A 14858-nucleotide genomic window follows, 5' to 3' on the forward strand; every position below is an offset into this window, starting at 1 on the left:
TGTCAGTCAGTAGACAATTAAGGACCCGGCCTCTGATTCATTTCCCGAGCTAACATGTAACCGTGCCGCTGATTACCCATTTTCATTGTTTATGGTGAGGCAGGTGGATGAACAGCTCTGCCTGATTTATGAAGTGCTTGTCTTCTATAAATCACAGAGTAGAGACTCAGCATGCTGCTAATCCTAATTGGTTAAGTTCTAAGTAGGGAGTGATTAGAAAGTCTTCAGGAAAGAAGGTACCTCATGCAAATGAGGGAGATATACAGCTCCTTGGGAGGAAATTCCCTCTGCTCACAATATATAGTAAAGTTCTGTTGTTCACTCCTGTTCCCCACTTTTATCTCTTGCTGGTCAAACCCTGTTTATCTTTCATTTGTTAATAAACTGGAGAGAAGGAGGGGTCTGGTGGGAAGCACAAACAGAGTAGAAACAGAATGTTGTTTACCTGCTTACTCTCTCATTTATTAAGTTCAACTTGTATTAATTTTCTAATTCCAGTAAACTATTCATCATGATGGAGAGCTGTGCAATATGGCTCCCAGTGCTGATTTTTAGAATGGGAAACATTAGGGCTCGGAGTCCCCCCTACCAGGATCCCAAGCCTGCTCTTTCCTGGGAGTAGAGGAGGTAGCCTGCTCAGATGCCCAGTGACGGCCTTCTCTGTTTACTCACGTTCAGCCTCAACTACTTTGAAGATCCTAAGTATGTGAGGCTGTCCACATCTTCTGATTGGAAATATTCTCACTGGAAATAGGGCTTAGATACAGACTATTCTGGAAAAAGAAGGAAGAAGCCCATAGATTTTATGTGATTTCCTTTCCCTGTCTCAAGGCCGGCAATTGAGGACACAGGGAAGTGGGTATACAACGCACTCTAAGGGGCAGTTACTCTTGAGATTAAAAGTCAGAGAAGGAAATGTCCACCCTACTGTTCCTATCAATTGTATGTGTTTCTCCTTTCAGCTAACTTCTCTTTTCATTCCCCTTTTTCTCTCTCCATCTCCCTTCTTCTATTTTCCTTCCCCTTTATACTTTCCCCCTCCCTACCTTTCTCTCTTCCTTTCTTCTCTGTGTTTCCTGGGAACCCATGGCAGATGCAGCAGTACCACCACCCCCACTACAGAACTGGACGATGAGCCCCCGTGCATGGAGGAGATTGATTACAACACAGACAGCAGCTCAGGCCACAGATGGAGCTTCTCTGAGCTGGACCGGCAGATCCAGGAGTGCGCCCTCAGTGAGGATGAAGGAGCGGAAGAAGAGAAGGGGCCAGGGCAGGAGAGAAACGCCATCCTATATCCCTAAGTTTCATAGAGAGTTCTATGTCTCTGACCATTAGAACAACAGTTATGATGCTGCTTCTTCACCATCAGACACACGCAATGTACGAGTCGATGCAGAAAGCCAGCCTATGTGAGCCCAACAATCCCTTTTCCAGACTTTGTTCTAGTTTCACTAAGCGTAGAATCTGGCTACTTCATAATTATAACATTTGATGTACACAGTTAGGTGGACTTGGAGCCTATGCCAGCTGCCATTGTGGTTAGAATGTGACCCAATAGGTAAACTCAAGATTACCTTGGATCCTCTCAAGGCTGTTCCAAACTCTTCTCTGTTCCTATCCTTGAAACTGGAGCAGACTGGAAGTACAGGTGTTGGACTTTCTTCTTTGTTTCTCAGACAGAATTGAGTGGTTAAATTGTTTCATACATCAGTGTTACCTCCTACTGTTATCTCCTTACCATAGCACTGGAGCTGTGCACTGCAAGCCACTGAGACTCTGGGGCTCCTGTCAGGGTCCTCAGGTGCTGGGTGATTTAACATGAAAAGCTGTGCTACCAAAGAACTACAAATATCATCCTGGAACTTCTTTAACAGTATGTAATTTACAGATCAGATATAGGTAAGGCACTGCACTAGATTCTAAGAAATAAGACATAGTCACTGGTCTTCACAGGTTTTTAAATCCCATGTATTCAGGCCACTAAACATAATCCTGGGAGCCAGCAAGACATACTGGAAAATTCATTTGTTTCAGAATCAGACCAAGTGGTTCATATCCTAGATCTGGCAGTTGCTTGTTACAAGAACTTAGGCAAATAATTTAATCTCCCTAAACTTCAGTTTTCTTATACATACAATGGGGAAGAGCATATCTATATCATAAAGTTATTGTAAAGATGAAATGAGCTATATATGAAAGTGTACAGCTTGGCACTTGGTAGGTAATGATGCTGGCTTATTTTCTTCCACAGCACGCACAGAACATTCTATATAAGTATTCTCACAGTTACAGAAACATTCTGTGGGATCACATGGTTGGGAAATACTCCCTGTTACTGGAACGGATCTGGGAAAGAGGTTACATAGGAGCAGAGATCAAGAGGTTGAGATGGCTCAAGACAAGCGAATGTGGAGAAAAACCTTTCAGCATGCCAAGGGAGGCAGTGTAGACATCTGAATGACGAGGTGTACAGGGCCCCTGCAAAAAAAGAGAAGAGATATGGAAGGCAGATGTGGAATAGGAGATAACTAGGAAAGGATATGCTAGGTCAAATGTGGATTTGTTCTGAGGCCATGTGCATTTAGTTTGGATTAGGTTTAGCTATGAGAGATGGAAAATTCAAAATAGAAATAGCTTTTGTAAGGCATAAGTCTGTTTCTCTTTCATGTGGAATTTCAGGTAGAGGAAGGGCAGAGCTGGCATCATGGCTGGGTGGTGTCAAAGACCCAGCTTCTGCAGTTTTCTGGTTCTACTGGGTGTCACTTCTACTCTTGATGTAGTATGACAGCTGAAGCATCAGCCTTTGCCTCTGTGTCTCAGACCACAGTAAGATCACAAAAAGAGGAACATGTCCCTATCTTTCAGAAAGCTGTGTACATAACATTTCTGCTTAATCCCACCAGCCACAAAATGATCCTATGACCACAGGTAGCTAGCTGTAAGGGAGGTTGGAAATGTGGTCTTTATTTGAGGTGGGCCCAGTTAAAATTTTGTAGTTTTAATACTAAGGCAGACAAATATAATGCATATTAGGGGATCACATGCCTGCCAAAGAGACTTTCCTCATGTACCATCCACCACCAAGAGAGTTTTGGAAAAATTAGAATATCCTCAGAGAAACCTTACAGGACACTTCTCTTGACCAGCAGAAAGCCACAGAACAAACTTTCCCATAGTTTAGCCCCAAGGCATAGGAGAATGGCTTGTAGGTTGTGACTGGAGAGTTGATATCATTACTGACAGTATCTTTCTTTTCCCCCAACTCTTCTGAATTTCCTTGCTACAGTTCAGAAATTGCACGTCCATTCTTTGTATTAAGGCAGTCAAATTTCTGTAGCATATACAAGTAATTTGAAGGAAATAACAAAACACCAAATTTGATTGCCAAACTCACGGTATTCCTTAACTTCTCTCAGATTCAATCTCCATGCTCTTAGAGGATAGTATAGTGCTTCTGCTGTTTCTTTGCTTTGAGGAGTCAAGAAGATAATATTGTCTAAATGTAAATGCTGAGAAGGACAGGAATAATACTAACTAATAATCACCACTTAGAACCTCACTCCAAATTAATTTATGGAATTAGTCTCTAGTCATCTAGCATGTTTCCGAGAGAAAGTGACAAAGACAGGTAAATTTCTATGTGGCATGTCCAGGAAATGCCAGGAACATGCTGCATATTGATCCATCTGTGTACGTAATATGTGAAGCACCTACTGTGTGTCGTGCACTTTATTAGGCTCTATGAATACAGAGAAAAATGACTCACTCTGTGCCTTCAAGTTGCTCACAAGTTACAGTAACTTGTGAGAGATGAGCACAAAACATTTTATTTTAATACAATGCATATGCCATTGTGGAACTATGCAGAGGATAGTACAGAAACACCTAATGTAATGGGGGTGGCAGTGGTGGTAAAAGTCAACAGAAAGATGATGATTTAGGTGATTCTTGAAGGATGTGCAGGAGTTTTTAAGTGAAAAGGGGAGAAGAGACATGCTAAGAAGTGGAAAGAGCTTGTGCAAAGGCTGTATGGTGGGGTTAGAGCTTTAAATAAAATGTTCAGTGTGACTAGTTTAAAAGATGTTTGTATGTGGGAAAAGGAGGAGAGTGACAAGAGATGAAATTGCAAAGAGAGACAGTAATCAGAACAAGTGACGTTTGACATGCCTTGATGAAGGGGTTGTGCTTTGCTCTGAATGTGATGGGGGAGATTTACAGAGTGTTCAGCAGAGGCATGCCCAGGACTGATATCAGCATCCATCTATCAGCACCGCGGCACACTTGTTCATGGCTGCTTGGTTGGTGCCCTTGCTATGCTGGTTGTTCAGTAGTTTTGAGGAGTACCCTGGGATGTTATGTTATATATTTGAAGAGCAGAAATTTTGCATTGAGGTGAGAGATAATGAATGAAGTTTTGGGGCCAAATTGAATGTTGGGGGCTTCTGAGATAGCCAGCTGGAGAGGATGCCTAAAGACCAGAAGCACATCAGGAGGCAAAAGTAGAAGGAGAGGGGAACCTAACACCTAGTGCTGTTGGGGACCCAGGTGAAAATCCTGAGCAACTGAGCCTAGGTGCCAGTCAGCTGAGAAGGAGCTTGCTTGAACAGAACAAGGGAGCAGGGGACAGAACAGATTTCCCTCCCTTCCTGCTATGACTGAAGCCTGTCTGTGTCCCACCTCACCAATCTGCAGTCTGGGGTAGGGGAGAGCTTACTTGGAAGTTAACCCTAGATAGTTATAAGAGCTGTTCTTTCAACCCAGTCAGAAAGTCTCTTGCTGCCCAAACCAGTATGGTGAATTGTTCCGAAAATTGTACTAAACTCAGAGCCAAATAAGATTACCCAGGAATTTCAAGGAGTTGAAATGGGAAGCAGATGAGGCTCAAAGTGTGCAGAGGGGATGACAGTCCAGAGAGGTGATGCTGGGGCCGGGCCACGTGTACAGCTGTCCTGTACCAGCTGTTGTCTTGTACCCTGGGTGTCAGGGCTAGGACTGGGGGGCTGAGGGGTTGTGGGGCCCGCAGCTTCCTGGGGTAGCCTTGTGCACCTTCTGTGATAGGCAAAGGTAGGGAGTTCTCCTTTTCCACCTCTAGGATAGTCCTGTTGTTAGTAGAGAAGCACAAGAATTGCCACCCATGAGCCCCTAAGTGTGGAAACCGCTGGCTGATCATGACACTTCCCTGTGGCAGAAGGCTTTTTGGTTCCACATTTCCAACACAGGAAAGTCTAGCTTCCTCAACAAATCCCTTTACAATCTGGCCCCAACCTCCTTTACAGATTCAGGTTCTACCATTATCGTCTCTTCTAATGGCCGTGGGACATAACCTCATGTTATGTCATCACATGTATGCATGCGTGTACACACACACACACACACACACACACACACACACACACACACACACACACACACACACACACACACACCCTTCATGGGCCACACAGCTCCCTAAATGTCTTCTTTGATTTTTCAGGACTTTTCACATTTTTTCTCTGCCTCTGATATGCTTCTTCCATTACCTCGTTTGAAGGCATCAAGACCCAATTCAAATGTCACCTTTCTTCTGTAAAACTTTCCTAACTACCCCAAGCCGAGTTGTATAATCTCTTCTATGCCTCTATTGCACTGTTTATACGTATCTTTTATAGTATGCTTACCATTTCTAAGTTGATTTACATGCTTGTTATGTCCCTGCTCCACCCCTACCATCAGAGGGTGAGTTCTAAGATGCACGGACACGCTATTACCTTGGCATCTCTCCCTGCACCGAGCACTCTTCTTGATACACTGAAGGTGTTAAAGAATGTGTCTTCCCCCAGCTCAAACCTGACGTTCAATGTCTAAGTGAAATGCCACCTATTTTCCTTAAATTCCTCCATTTTCCATCTCAAATCACAGTTTGTGTTATAGGAAGGGAAACTGGTTTTATTGAAAGGGCATCTAGCACAAGTACAACCCGGCCCCTCAAGCTGCTGGTTGCCATGGAAGACTGTTCCCAGTGCAAGGTGAATTTAAGAAGGAGCAAGTTGGCCTTGTCCTGGCCTGTACTGTGCAAATGTTTAGATAGAGTGATGAGGCTGGTAGGACAGCATTTTGACAAGTCCCCAGTATCTGCAGCATTCATCCAGGTGCTCTGGGCCCCATGTTCACTCTAGAGAGAACTGGCTGTGCAGCTCCATGTGAATTGTGCCAACTCGGCTGCCTGGGCGCTTCTTGCAATCCTGTCAGTGAGAATCGGCATCCAAGAATCCCATCAATTGGCTCCAGTTTCTTCTGGGTGTCTGGAAAAAGGATTCAGAGCCACAAAGAACATTTGAAAATAACCTGATCCCTGAGATACAAGCTCACATTGAGTGTTGCCAGTGCTAGTAAGGTCACATTACACCCCTATGGGGAAGAGAACTTCTCACACACTGCTTCCATTTATCAGCCTGGAAAACTGAGCTGGAGTCGATTTCATATTCCAAGGGGAGCCTCTGCCCTCTGCCAAGAGAAGGGGCTTCCATGTAATACCTGACATAAGTCATTCTTGTTAGAGACTCAGAAAAGTGACCTGCATGGTGGATCTGAACATTGGGATTAGCATTAGAATGATGGATTTGCTTTGCGCTGCTGGTATCACTCGCCCCAGCTGCCCAAAGGCTCCAGTCTTGGAAAGACATACAGACAGTAGCCTGGTACTCACCGTGAGAGCTTTTTCTGGGCAAAAATAATTCATCAGATCTGGAGCCTGCTGCAGTCTTCCCAACAGATATCCTCTTTTGTTTGTGATGCAGTTTGGCTTCATGTGACTGTTTCTTGATAAAAAGTGTTGTTTAGAAAAAAAGAAAGTGGTAAAAGGGAATTTTGAGATAAAAATGGGTTGTATTACAGGTTTTCAGTGCCTAATAATAAAAAAGATACAATGGTATATAACTTAAATTCATCTATTACACACACTTCAACACAATGGAGCTGAAATTGAGCTGAGTTCCCTACAACACACACACACACACGCACACAAAGTAGGTCCAGGGCTTTAAGCAAGTGAACAAAGAGTGAGGGAAGGTTTATCATCAGACACAGGCTAATAAAGGCAAGGGGTGACTAGGTGATCTTAGGCCAGAGGTCTTTTGGGTAGAAGGTGAGACTCAGCTTTCATCAGCACATGATATAAACTGGTCTGCAAGTGTGTGTATATTTTGGGCCTATTTGGGTTACAAAGTAAAATGGGTTTTGTCCTCCTTGGAAGAGAACACACACTGTGAGGGAATGACTGAATTAACCACATTCAGGTCTTATGACAAGATGCCTAACAGAGAAGAGCACTGAACTGTTAAAACGGCTGAAGCAAATGGATTATTCTACATCAAGAGATTTTGATGATCTTTTACAGTCTCTAAGGCCTTATGGGGTTAAATGGTTTCTTGGTAGCAGACAAGTATTATGGTCACCGTCTAACAAAGTAAGGAAATGGAAGCTTGGTTCTTCAGAGCCCTCCAATTCGGGTGTCCAATCATGGCTTGGTCTTTGGAGGTCAGGGTGAGGCCTGGCATGAGGTTGATTCTGGACTGGCTGTGGAGCAAAGCGAGGAAGATGGGGCTGACAACACTGCCATCCAAGCATCTGGGGTATGCAGGTTCAATGAATGAATGTCCTTGGAGAGAATAATACCAACCAGGCCTCCCCCACACTGCAGTCTGAACAGCAAGTTATTTTACAGGATATTAGAGGAAAAATCTGTCTGTGTTCCCATTGTGCTCAGGCTATTACATAGTCACTCATTTAACTCTCACTATCTGGGGGATAAATAGGCATTATTTGTGCTATTTTCAAAATGGTGCTGAGCCATTCTTAAAGGGACACTTTTAGTAATGGACAGAGCTGGAATCTGTTTCCAGAGAAATGTGACTTCCCACTGCTCCTTCTCCTTCCCCAGAGGGGGCCAAAAATAAATAGTACCCCAACAGCAGATGTTAGACCCAACATGTGCCAAATACGAACCCTTACTATACACAATCGTTTAAGACCCTTGCATGTGTTATCACATTTAAACCTCATAACCCAACCCTATGATGTAAGGCTTCTTGCTATGCTCATTTTATAGGTGAGGATGTTAGGGCATAAAGAAGGTGAGAACTTGCTTAAGATTATATGGGTAGTAAACAGTAGGATTGTGTACTCCTAGGAAAAGCATCTCTCTTCAAAGACCCCTAAGGGTCTTCTAGAGGTTATGGAGCAACTCCCTGGGTCTAGGAAGGTTTGCTGTTGTTGCTGTTGTTTTAAATCCTTGACCCAGATATAAATAACTCATACTGGACATCTCTGCATAACATCCTGCTTCACCTTAAACTCAAGTTCAAAGTCAATCTATTTCTTATCTCCACTCATCAAAATCTCTACCTGCAAGTTCTTAAACTTGAGCATGTTGATGGGAATCTGGATTGTCTCATTTCTTTGAGTGTCTGATGCACAGCCCAATGTCTGGCCAAGGCAGGCATCAGATTCTCACTAAAGGATGAATCTGCTTTGCTGATGGGTCTGACCCTTAGCTCTGGCTTGCGTCTGTCTATGCTCTTTCTTTTTGGGCCATTTCTCACCTGGATTTCAGCACAATTTTCCTTCCTACTCTTCTCACCTTTGCTCTTGTTTCCTCTCCAACCCTTTCTTCCCTGGGTATCTAGATAGTATTTGGAGTGGAAATTGGTCCTATTTCTGCCATTTACAACCTGTCAGTGACGTCCCATGGTATAAGGATAAAATGGAAGCATAACCTGGCAATGGAGCCCTTCCTGATCCAGCCACCATGTAGCTTTCTGGTCTCCTCTCTTAACACAAGCCCCTGCTGAAATCATGAAAAATCACTTTCTGTTTCCAGAAAGCATTTTACTCTTTTTTTCCCTTGGCTTCCACCCATTTGTCTAATTTTATTTATATGTGCTTAAGTGTATCCTCCTCCAGGAAGTCTTCCATGGTTTTTGTAGAAACCCTATCACAGCTTTTGTTGCATGGCATTGCCTGTGGACTTTTTTTCTCCCCCCACCAGACTAATTTCTTGGAGAACAAAGACAATTTTGTTCACAGCTACATCCTGAGGGCCTAGCACCATGCTCAAGATGTGGTGAGCTTCATTAAACATGTGTGGAATGATTGAGATCTTAATTTCCATTCCAAGGTCTCCCAAGAATGACCTCCTAGCCGTTGCCTCAGTAACCTATTAAACATGGATAGCGGAGCTGCAGGAAAATAGGACATTCATGTGTCCGGCAGACTCAGAGCAGCGAGAAAGCATCCAGGAAAAATCTCCCTCAGCCCCTTGTCTGCAGTGCCTCCTGGTCTGTAATTTTCCAGAAGCAGCTTCTTTTTTTTCCTCCAAATGGCCTGTAGAGGTCAGAAAAGGGCCTTGATTTCCAAACACGGACTGTCCTCTGCCTCCATTAGCATTCACCCTGGGTGTCTATAATTAAGCAAGCCTAGGCTGGGCACATAGGAACGGAAATGCATTGACTTTAATAAAACAGAGTGTAAAACAACTTTAGATTGACTCCAGCCTTGTTTATTCTTGCACACTTGTAATTCTGGTTCGGTATATTCTCAGTCAAAGAGACCATTGTCCTGGGAACTGAAGCGTGTCCCTTCTTCATTGCTACTGCAGCCAGTCTGAGGAGGCAAGCCACACCAGCTTGCTACTCCTGGCTCAAGGCAAAAAAAAAAAAAAAAAAAAAAAATTGTATTTCTTAAAGAAAAACAATAACAAATAGAAGAGCGTGTGGGCACAATGAGAGAAGCTTCTACTGATATTCTAACCTTTTTGTGCATTTCATGAATGTAAGTGCATTCAGAGTCAAAAACAAAAAACTGAATTATAAAAGTGGAGCAGGCACTCTGGTAGCCACCCTTCTTGAAATTTCAAAAATGATGACTTTGTTTCATAAATTATTTTCTAGTGTATAGGAAAGAGTGTTACACAGGAAATTAAATATCCAAGGATTAGGGGCTGGCTCTGTTACTTTGATGCATGACTTTGGGGATGACAATTTCTCTGGCAAATTTCTTTTTCTTCTCCATTTGAGAATGAGGAGCTGGACCAGATGAAATGTAAGGTCACTTCTATTTATAATATGCATTACCATTAACGCTGCACTGGCCGGCCTGCAGAGAGTGCCACCAGGCCTTGGGCTGGCCAGGCAGGTGAAGAGGCAGCATGACGTGGCTCACACTAGTGCTCTGTCTCTGGAGGGACTGAGGCCAGGCCTGTACAATGAGCTTTTCAGAGCCTAGAGCGATGCCGTTGATACCCTGCTAATGCCCACCAGAATAAAAGCTTCCGAAATCAGGGCTAAAAATAAATAATTAAACAAGTGACAGCATAAACAGGAAGACTTAAAGGAGGGAAGAGGGAATAAATTGAGTCAGCAAACTTGGGGGTGGGGTGGGGTGGGGAAGAATCCAATTTGTATCCCTCTACATGTATTGGCTTGCTGACTAGGTGATGACTCTGGAGTCTAAAGGGCTCTTAGGAATGGGAGTTTGGTGCCACCGTGGGAGAGGATGCTGAAGACAGCCTAGGCATGGCCGCTCTCTCCAGCCATGTCTTCCTTGCCTCACGCTTGAGCCACCCTCTCCTCGCAGACTCTTTGTTGGTTGTTCAGGGAGAGACTCCTTCATAGTCCCTCTCCTGTCCCTGGACTCTGCCTGGGCCTGGGCCAGCTGCCCTCATTGACCTTGTCTTTCAGCATTTGGGGCCCAGCTTCCTCTTTGTCTCTTTGTACACACTCAGGATTTCAATCAAAATGGCTTTCAGATCTGGGAAAGGGAGCTCATAGCTATTAGGCTCATTCACCATCCCAGCCACTGTGTGCTTTCCTGCACATGCAAGGACACAGAGAGCAGTCACTTCCCAGCAACCACAGGGCAGGTAAACATGTACTACAGACCCCGTCCAGCCTCTGCCAAGTCCCACATTGTGAAGGGTAGAGATCTAAAGCAGATGGAAACTTCAGTTGGTGTGGCAGAGCAATGATTTGGGGGACATGCAATTGTGAGCATTGTTGGGGTGAGGGACAAAGGGCTGTTCCGCTGTGCAGCAGACAGTGACAGAGATTTAGGGTGTTCGCTGGCAGAAAAGGAGAACAGAGGGCCTCTGAGAAACCCTGACTCACAGAAAGCAATGTCTAGCATTTAACATTAAGTAGTTTTTTTTTTTTTTTCTTTCTGTCCTGTGGGGTCTTATCTCACCTGTGAGCATAAGAATAAACAAACCAAAGTGCTTTTCCTATGTTCTTACTCAGAAACCGTCAATGCAGAAGACTTCTGTGACCAAATGTGTGGGGGTTTCTCCCACCAGCAAAGCAATCATTTCTTCAGGGACACCAGCTGGGTGTCCTCCAATTCAAGTCTATTCTAACACTATCTACCTGGAGATAGTGTCAGATCCCACAAATTAAGGGTTCCATCCCCAAGACTGCCCCCACTTCAGATGCAAGTCCAGGCCTCTGGAACTTCTGGCTAACCAACTGTAAATGTGGTTCCCACAACCCTCTTCTTGAGTTCAATGAATTTGCTAGAGTGGCTCACAGAACTCAGGGAAAAACTTATTTACATTTACTAGTTTATTACAAAGGATGGTAGAGGATACAGATGAAGAGATGCGTAGGGCAAGCTATGGGGGAAGGGAAGCAGAGCTTCCATGTACCCCCCTCCCCCGCCCTCACCATGCATCACCCTCCGGGAATATCCACATGTTCAGCTATCCAGAGGCTCCCCAAACCCGGTCCCTTTGAGTTTTTTATAGAAGCTTCATCACGTAGGCATGATTGATTAAATCATTGGCCATTTGTGGTCATCTTGACATTTAGCCTCTCTCCCTTCCCTGAAGGTTGATGGGTGGGGCTGAAAGTTTCAGCCCTCTAGTCTTGCCTTTGTCTATCTGTTGACCAGCCCCCATCCAGAAGCTATGTAGGGGCTCCAGCCATTAGCCAACTTATTAGAATACGAAAAGACGCTCATCACTTTGAAGATTTCAAGGACTGGGGGGGTTGTATGCCAAGAAAGTGGGCAAAGACCGAATGTACGTCTCATAATATCACATCGCTGCTCCTGAGCACCTCACATTCTCAGCCAAAGCCTACTACCCTCAAATAGCCAGGTTCTAGTGATATTTTGAGTAAATGGAAGATGGGATTGTTCATTTTGGATAAAAATATTGGGAGAAGCCACCAAAGAGAATTCAGCAGAAGCAGGAAATTAGCAGAACTCATTTTTAGGGCATTACAGTTCCCACGTGATAGATTGCAGCTTCAGCCATCTTTTTTGAACATTTTATGAAAATGATGATAATAATAATAAGCAATTTACCATGAGCACCGCTATGGGTTGAATGTGCCCCGCAAAAGTTCATCTATTGGAAACATGACCCCCATTGTAACAGTATTAAGACGGTGGAAAATCCAATTATGGTATTTAAAGGGTGGGGCCTTAAAGAAGTGATTAGATCGTGAGCACCATGCTCTAGTGAATGGATTGATCCATTCATGGAATAATGGGTGTGGTTCTGATGGCTTTATAAGGAGAGTGAGTGAGAAAGTTCTCTCTTGCTCAGCTCGTTCTCACCATGTGACACCTGCATTGCTGCAGATGGTCACCACCAAAAATAAGTTCCTCACCAGATTCGTCACCTGAACTGTGGACTTCCCAGCCTCCTAAACTGTAAGAAATGAATCCATTCCTTTATAAATTACCTAGTTTCAGGTATTGTTCTAAGCAACAGAAACAGACTAATACAAGCACTTACCATGTACCAGTCCTTGGGCTGAGTGTTTATTATTCACAAACTCCTGTGAGGTAAGTAACTGTTATTGTCCCCTTTTTGTAGATGAGGAAACACAATCTTAGAGATATTATTCAGCAATATGTGCAAAGTGGCTAGTAGAGAGACCAAGCTGAGATCTGAACTGAAGGTGCCTCCTCTTCCCATTTCCTCCATGGTATGACCTCTCCTAAAAGGAAATGGTCCTGACTGGTAGTGAAGCCATTGCATTTATTTATTTTTTTCCCTTGAGGCAAACTTGCGAACTTGGCATCACACTTTCTTCTGTAAGTTCAATTAGAAATGGATTCGTAGTTTTCAACATCTTATTCTCAAACTTAGCCAAGACCTACTCTTTCCCCCATGTACCTATTCATCTTAATTTTGCTCAGTCTTCCTTCCACATTTCTAGATGAAAACGCTGTGTGACCTTTTGAAGAGGTCTCCCAGAGGGTCGATGTTGGTAGACGGTGATGGGTATGGGAATTACATGAAGTGCACTGTGTGTTTCCCCAAGCAAATGTTGAAAGCTATGTTTTTAAAGATGAACAACATGAATTTCAAACACAAGTTAAGTAAACATCATAAAAGAACATGGCCCTGAAAAAGATCAGGTTTGATTGGGATAACCAGGATTTCCCTTCAGGTGTCTGCTATGGTTCAGGAAATGGTTTTTCCTGTGTCTCTATGTATCATGTCCATGAGTGTTTTGAGCAATAGTATGCATTTCCCTGGTGACCATATTTTTGTCAAAGTCCTATTTGCAGCCACCCTGGCATGGGGATGCTAGTGATTTATTGCAACCTTGCACTCAGAGATCTGTAATGCACCATGCCGACATTATCTGGTTTCAAGAGATGTTTAGTTTACTTGAGGAGGCCAGGATCTCCGATCTCCAAATCTTAAACCATGACTGCCTCTCAGCTTTACTTAACTTGTACTTAAAAATCAATGTTCTAAGTAAGCCAGCCATTTCAACACGACTTCTCAGCAAAGAGCAAGAAGAGAAACAAACCTTGGTCTCCTACCTTCTCCTGCCTCTGTTGGAATGGATTTCCATGTAGCTTGGCATAAGTCAGTGATATTCCAGAAAGACAGCTTACCTGAGCCATGCTTCTATTTTTCTGAATATTTTGTTTTTATTGTTTTGTTTGTTTGTTTTCTTCTCATCTGAAGTGGCTATAAAATGACAGGACCAGAGACATATGACATTAAAATAGATGAAGAAAAACAGGGTTTAAAGAGGTGGAATAAAGTCAACACTCAAATCTCTGGGGATCATCACTGATTAGTTGCTTAGCTGTTGACACACACACACACACACACACACACACACACACACACACACACACACACATTCACCCTCTCTCTCCCCTTTCTGAAGAAAACTCTTATATGAGTAAAGAACAAAACAAAGGCTTCAAGGACACTAATTTAGTGCCCATTGTAGAGAGCAGAGTTTTTGTGGGAAGACAAAGATTTTAAATATAACTGACGGAGGCAAGCCCTCTCACAGTGCTTTATAATTGGTGTCATAATGCCTTGTGCCAGGTAATATAGAAAAGATGGTGTAGCAGGATGTCGGGCAAGAGAGAAGAAGGGGTGGCCTTGCCCCTCTGCTGTGGGTCTGAGGAGTAGAGGGGTGATAAGATATCTGTGCCTTAGTTTTATGCTGCCGTAAAAAAAAAAATTACCATAAATTTTGCAGCACAAAAGCAGCATCCATTTATTCTCTTATAGTTCTGGGGGTCAGAAGTACAGGGAACTTGCCTGGGTTCTCTGCTTAAGGTGCTCAAAACTGAAACCAAAGTGTCAGCAGCCTGAGCTCTTCTCTGGAGGTTCAGGGAAAGAATCTGCTTCCACCCTCAGTCAAGCCATTGGCTTCAGTTCATTGTGGTTGTGGGAACGAGCTCACCATGTTCCTTGCTGGCTGTCAGCTGGGAGCTGTTCTCAGTTCCTGGAGGCTGCCTGCATTCTTTGGCGTGTTGCACCTCAAAGCCAGCAACATCACTTTGAATGTCCCTCATGTTTTAAAGCTGACTTTTTCTCCTAGCAGCCAGTAAAACCC

The 14858-nt window shown here is 43.7% G+C and overlaps 1 protein-coding gene across 3 annotated transcripts in view; it reads left to right on the top strand.

Annotated features, from left to right (window-relative positions):
* The window catches only part of AGBL1 (AGBL carboxypeptidase 1), an 866292-nt gene extending 856772 nt beyond the window's left edge, over positions 1-9520 (top strand). For all 3 annotated transcript variants that reach the window (XM_063089330.1, XM_063089331.1, XM_063089332.1), the window contains one exon: positions 1094-9520. In XM_063089330.1, coding sequence (XP_062945400.1) covers positions 1094-1304 — 211 coding nt within the window. In that variant the 3' untranslated portion in view covers positions 1305-9520. The remainder of the gene's footprint in view (positions 1-1093) is intronic.
* The last annotated feature ends 5338 nt before the right edge of the window (positions 9521-14858 follow it).

The sequence above is a fragment of the Cynocephalus volans genome, chromosome 3, assembly GCF_027409185.1.
Source record: "Cynocephalus volans isolate mCynVol1 chromosome 3, mCynVol1.pri, whole genome shotgun sequence".
Taxonomy (NCBI): domain Eukaryota; kingdom Metazoa; phylum Chordata; class Mammalia; order Dermoptera; family Cynocephalidae; genus Cynocephalus; species Cynocephalus volans.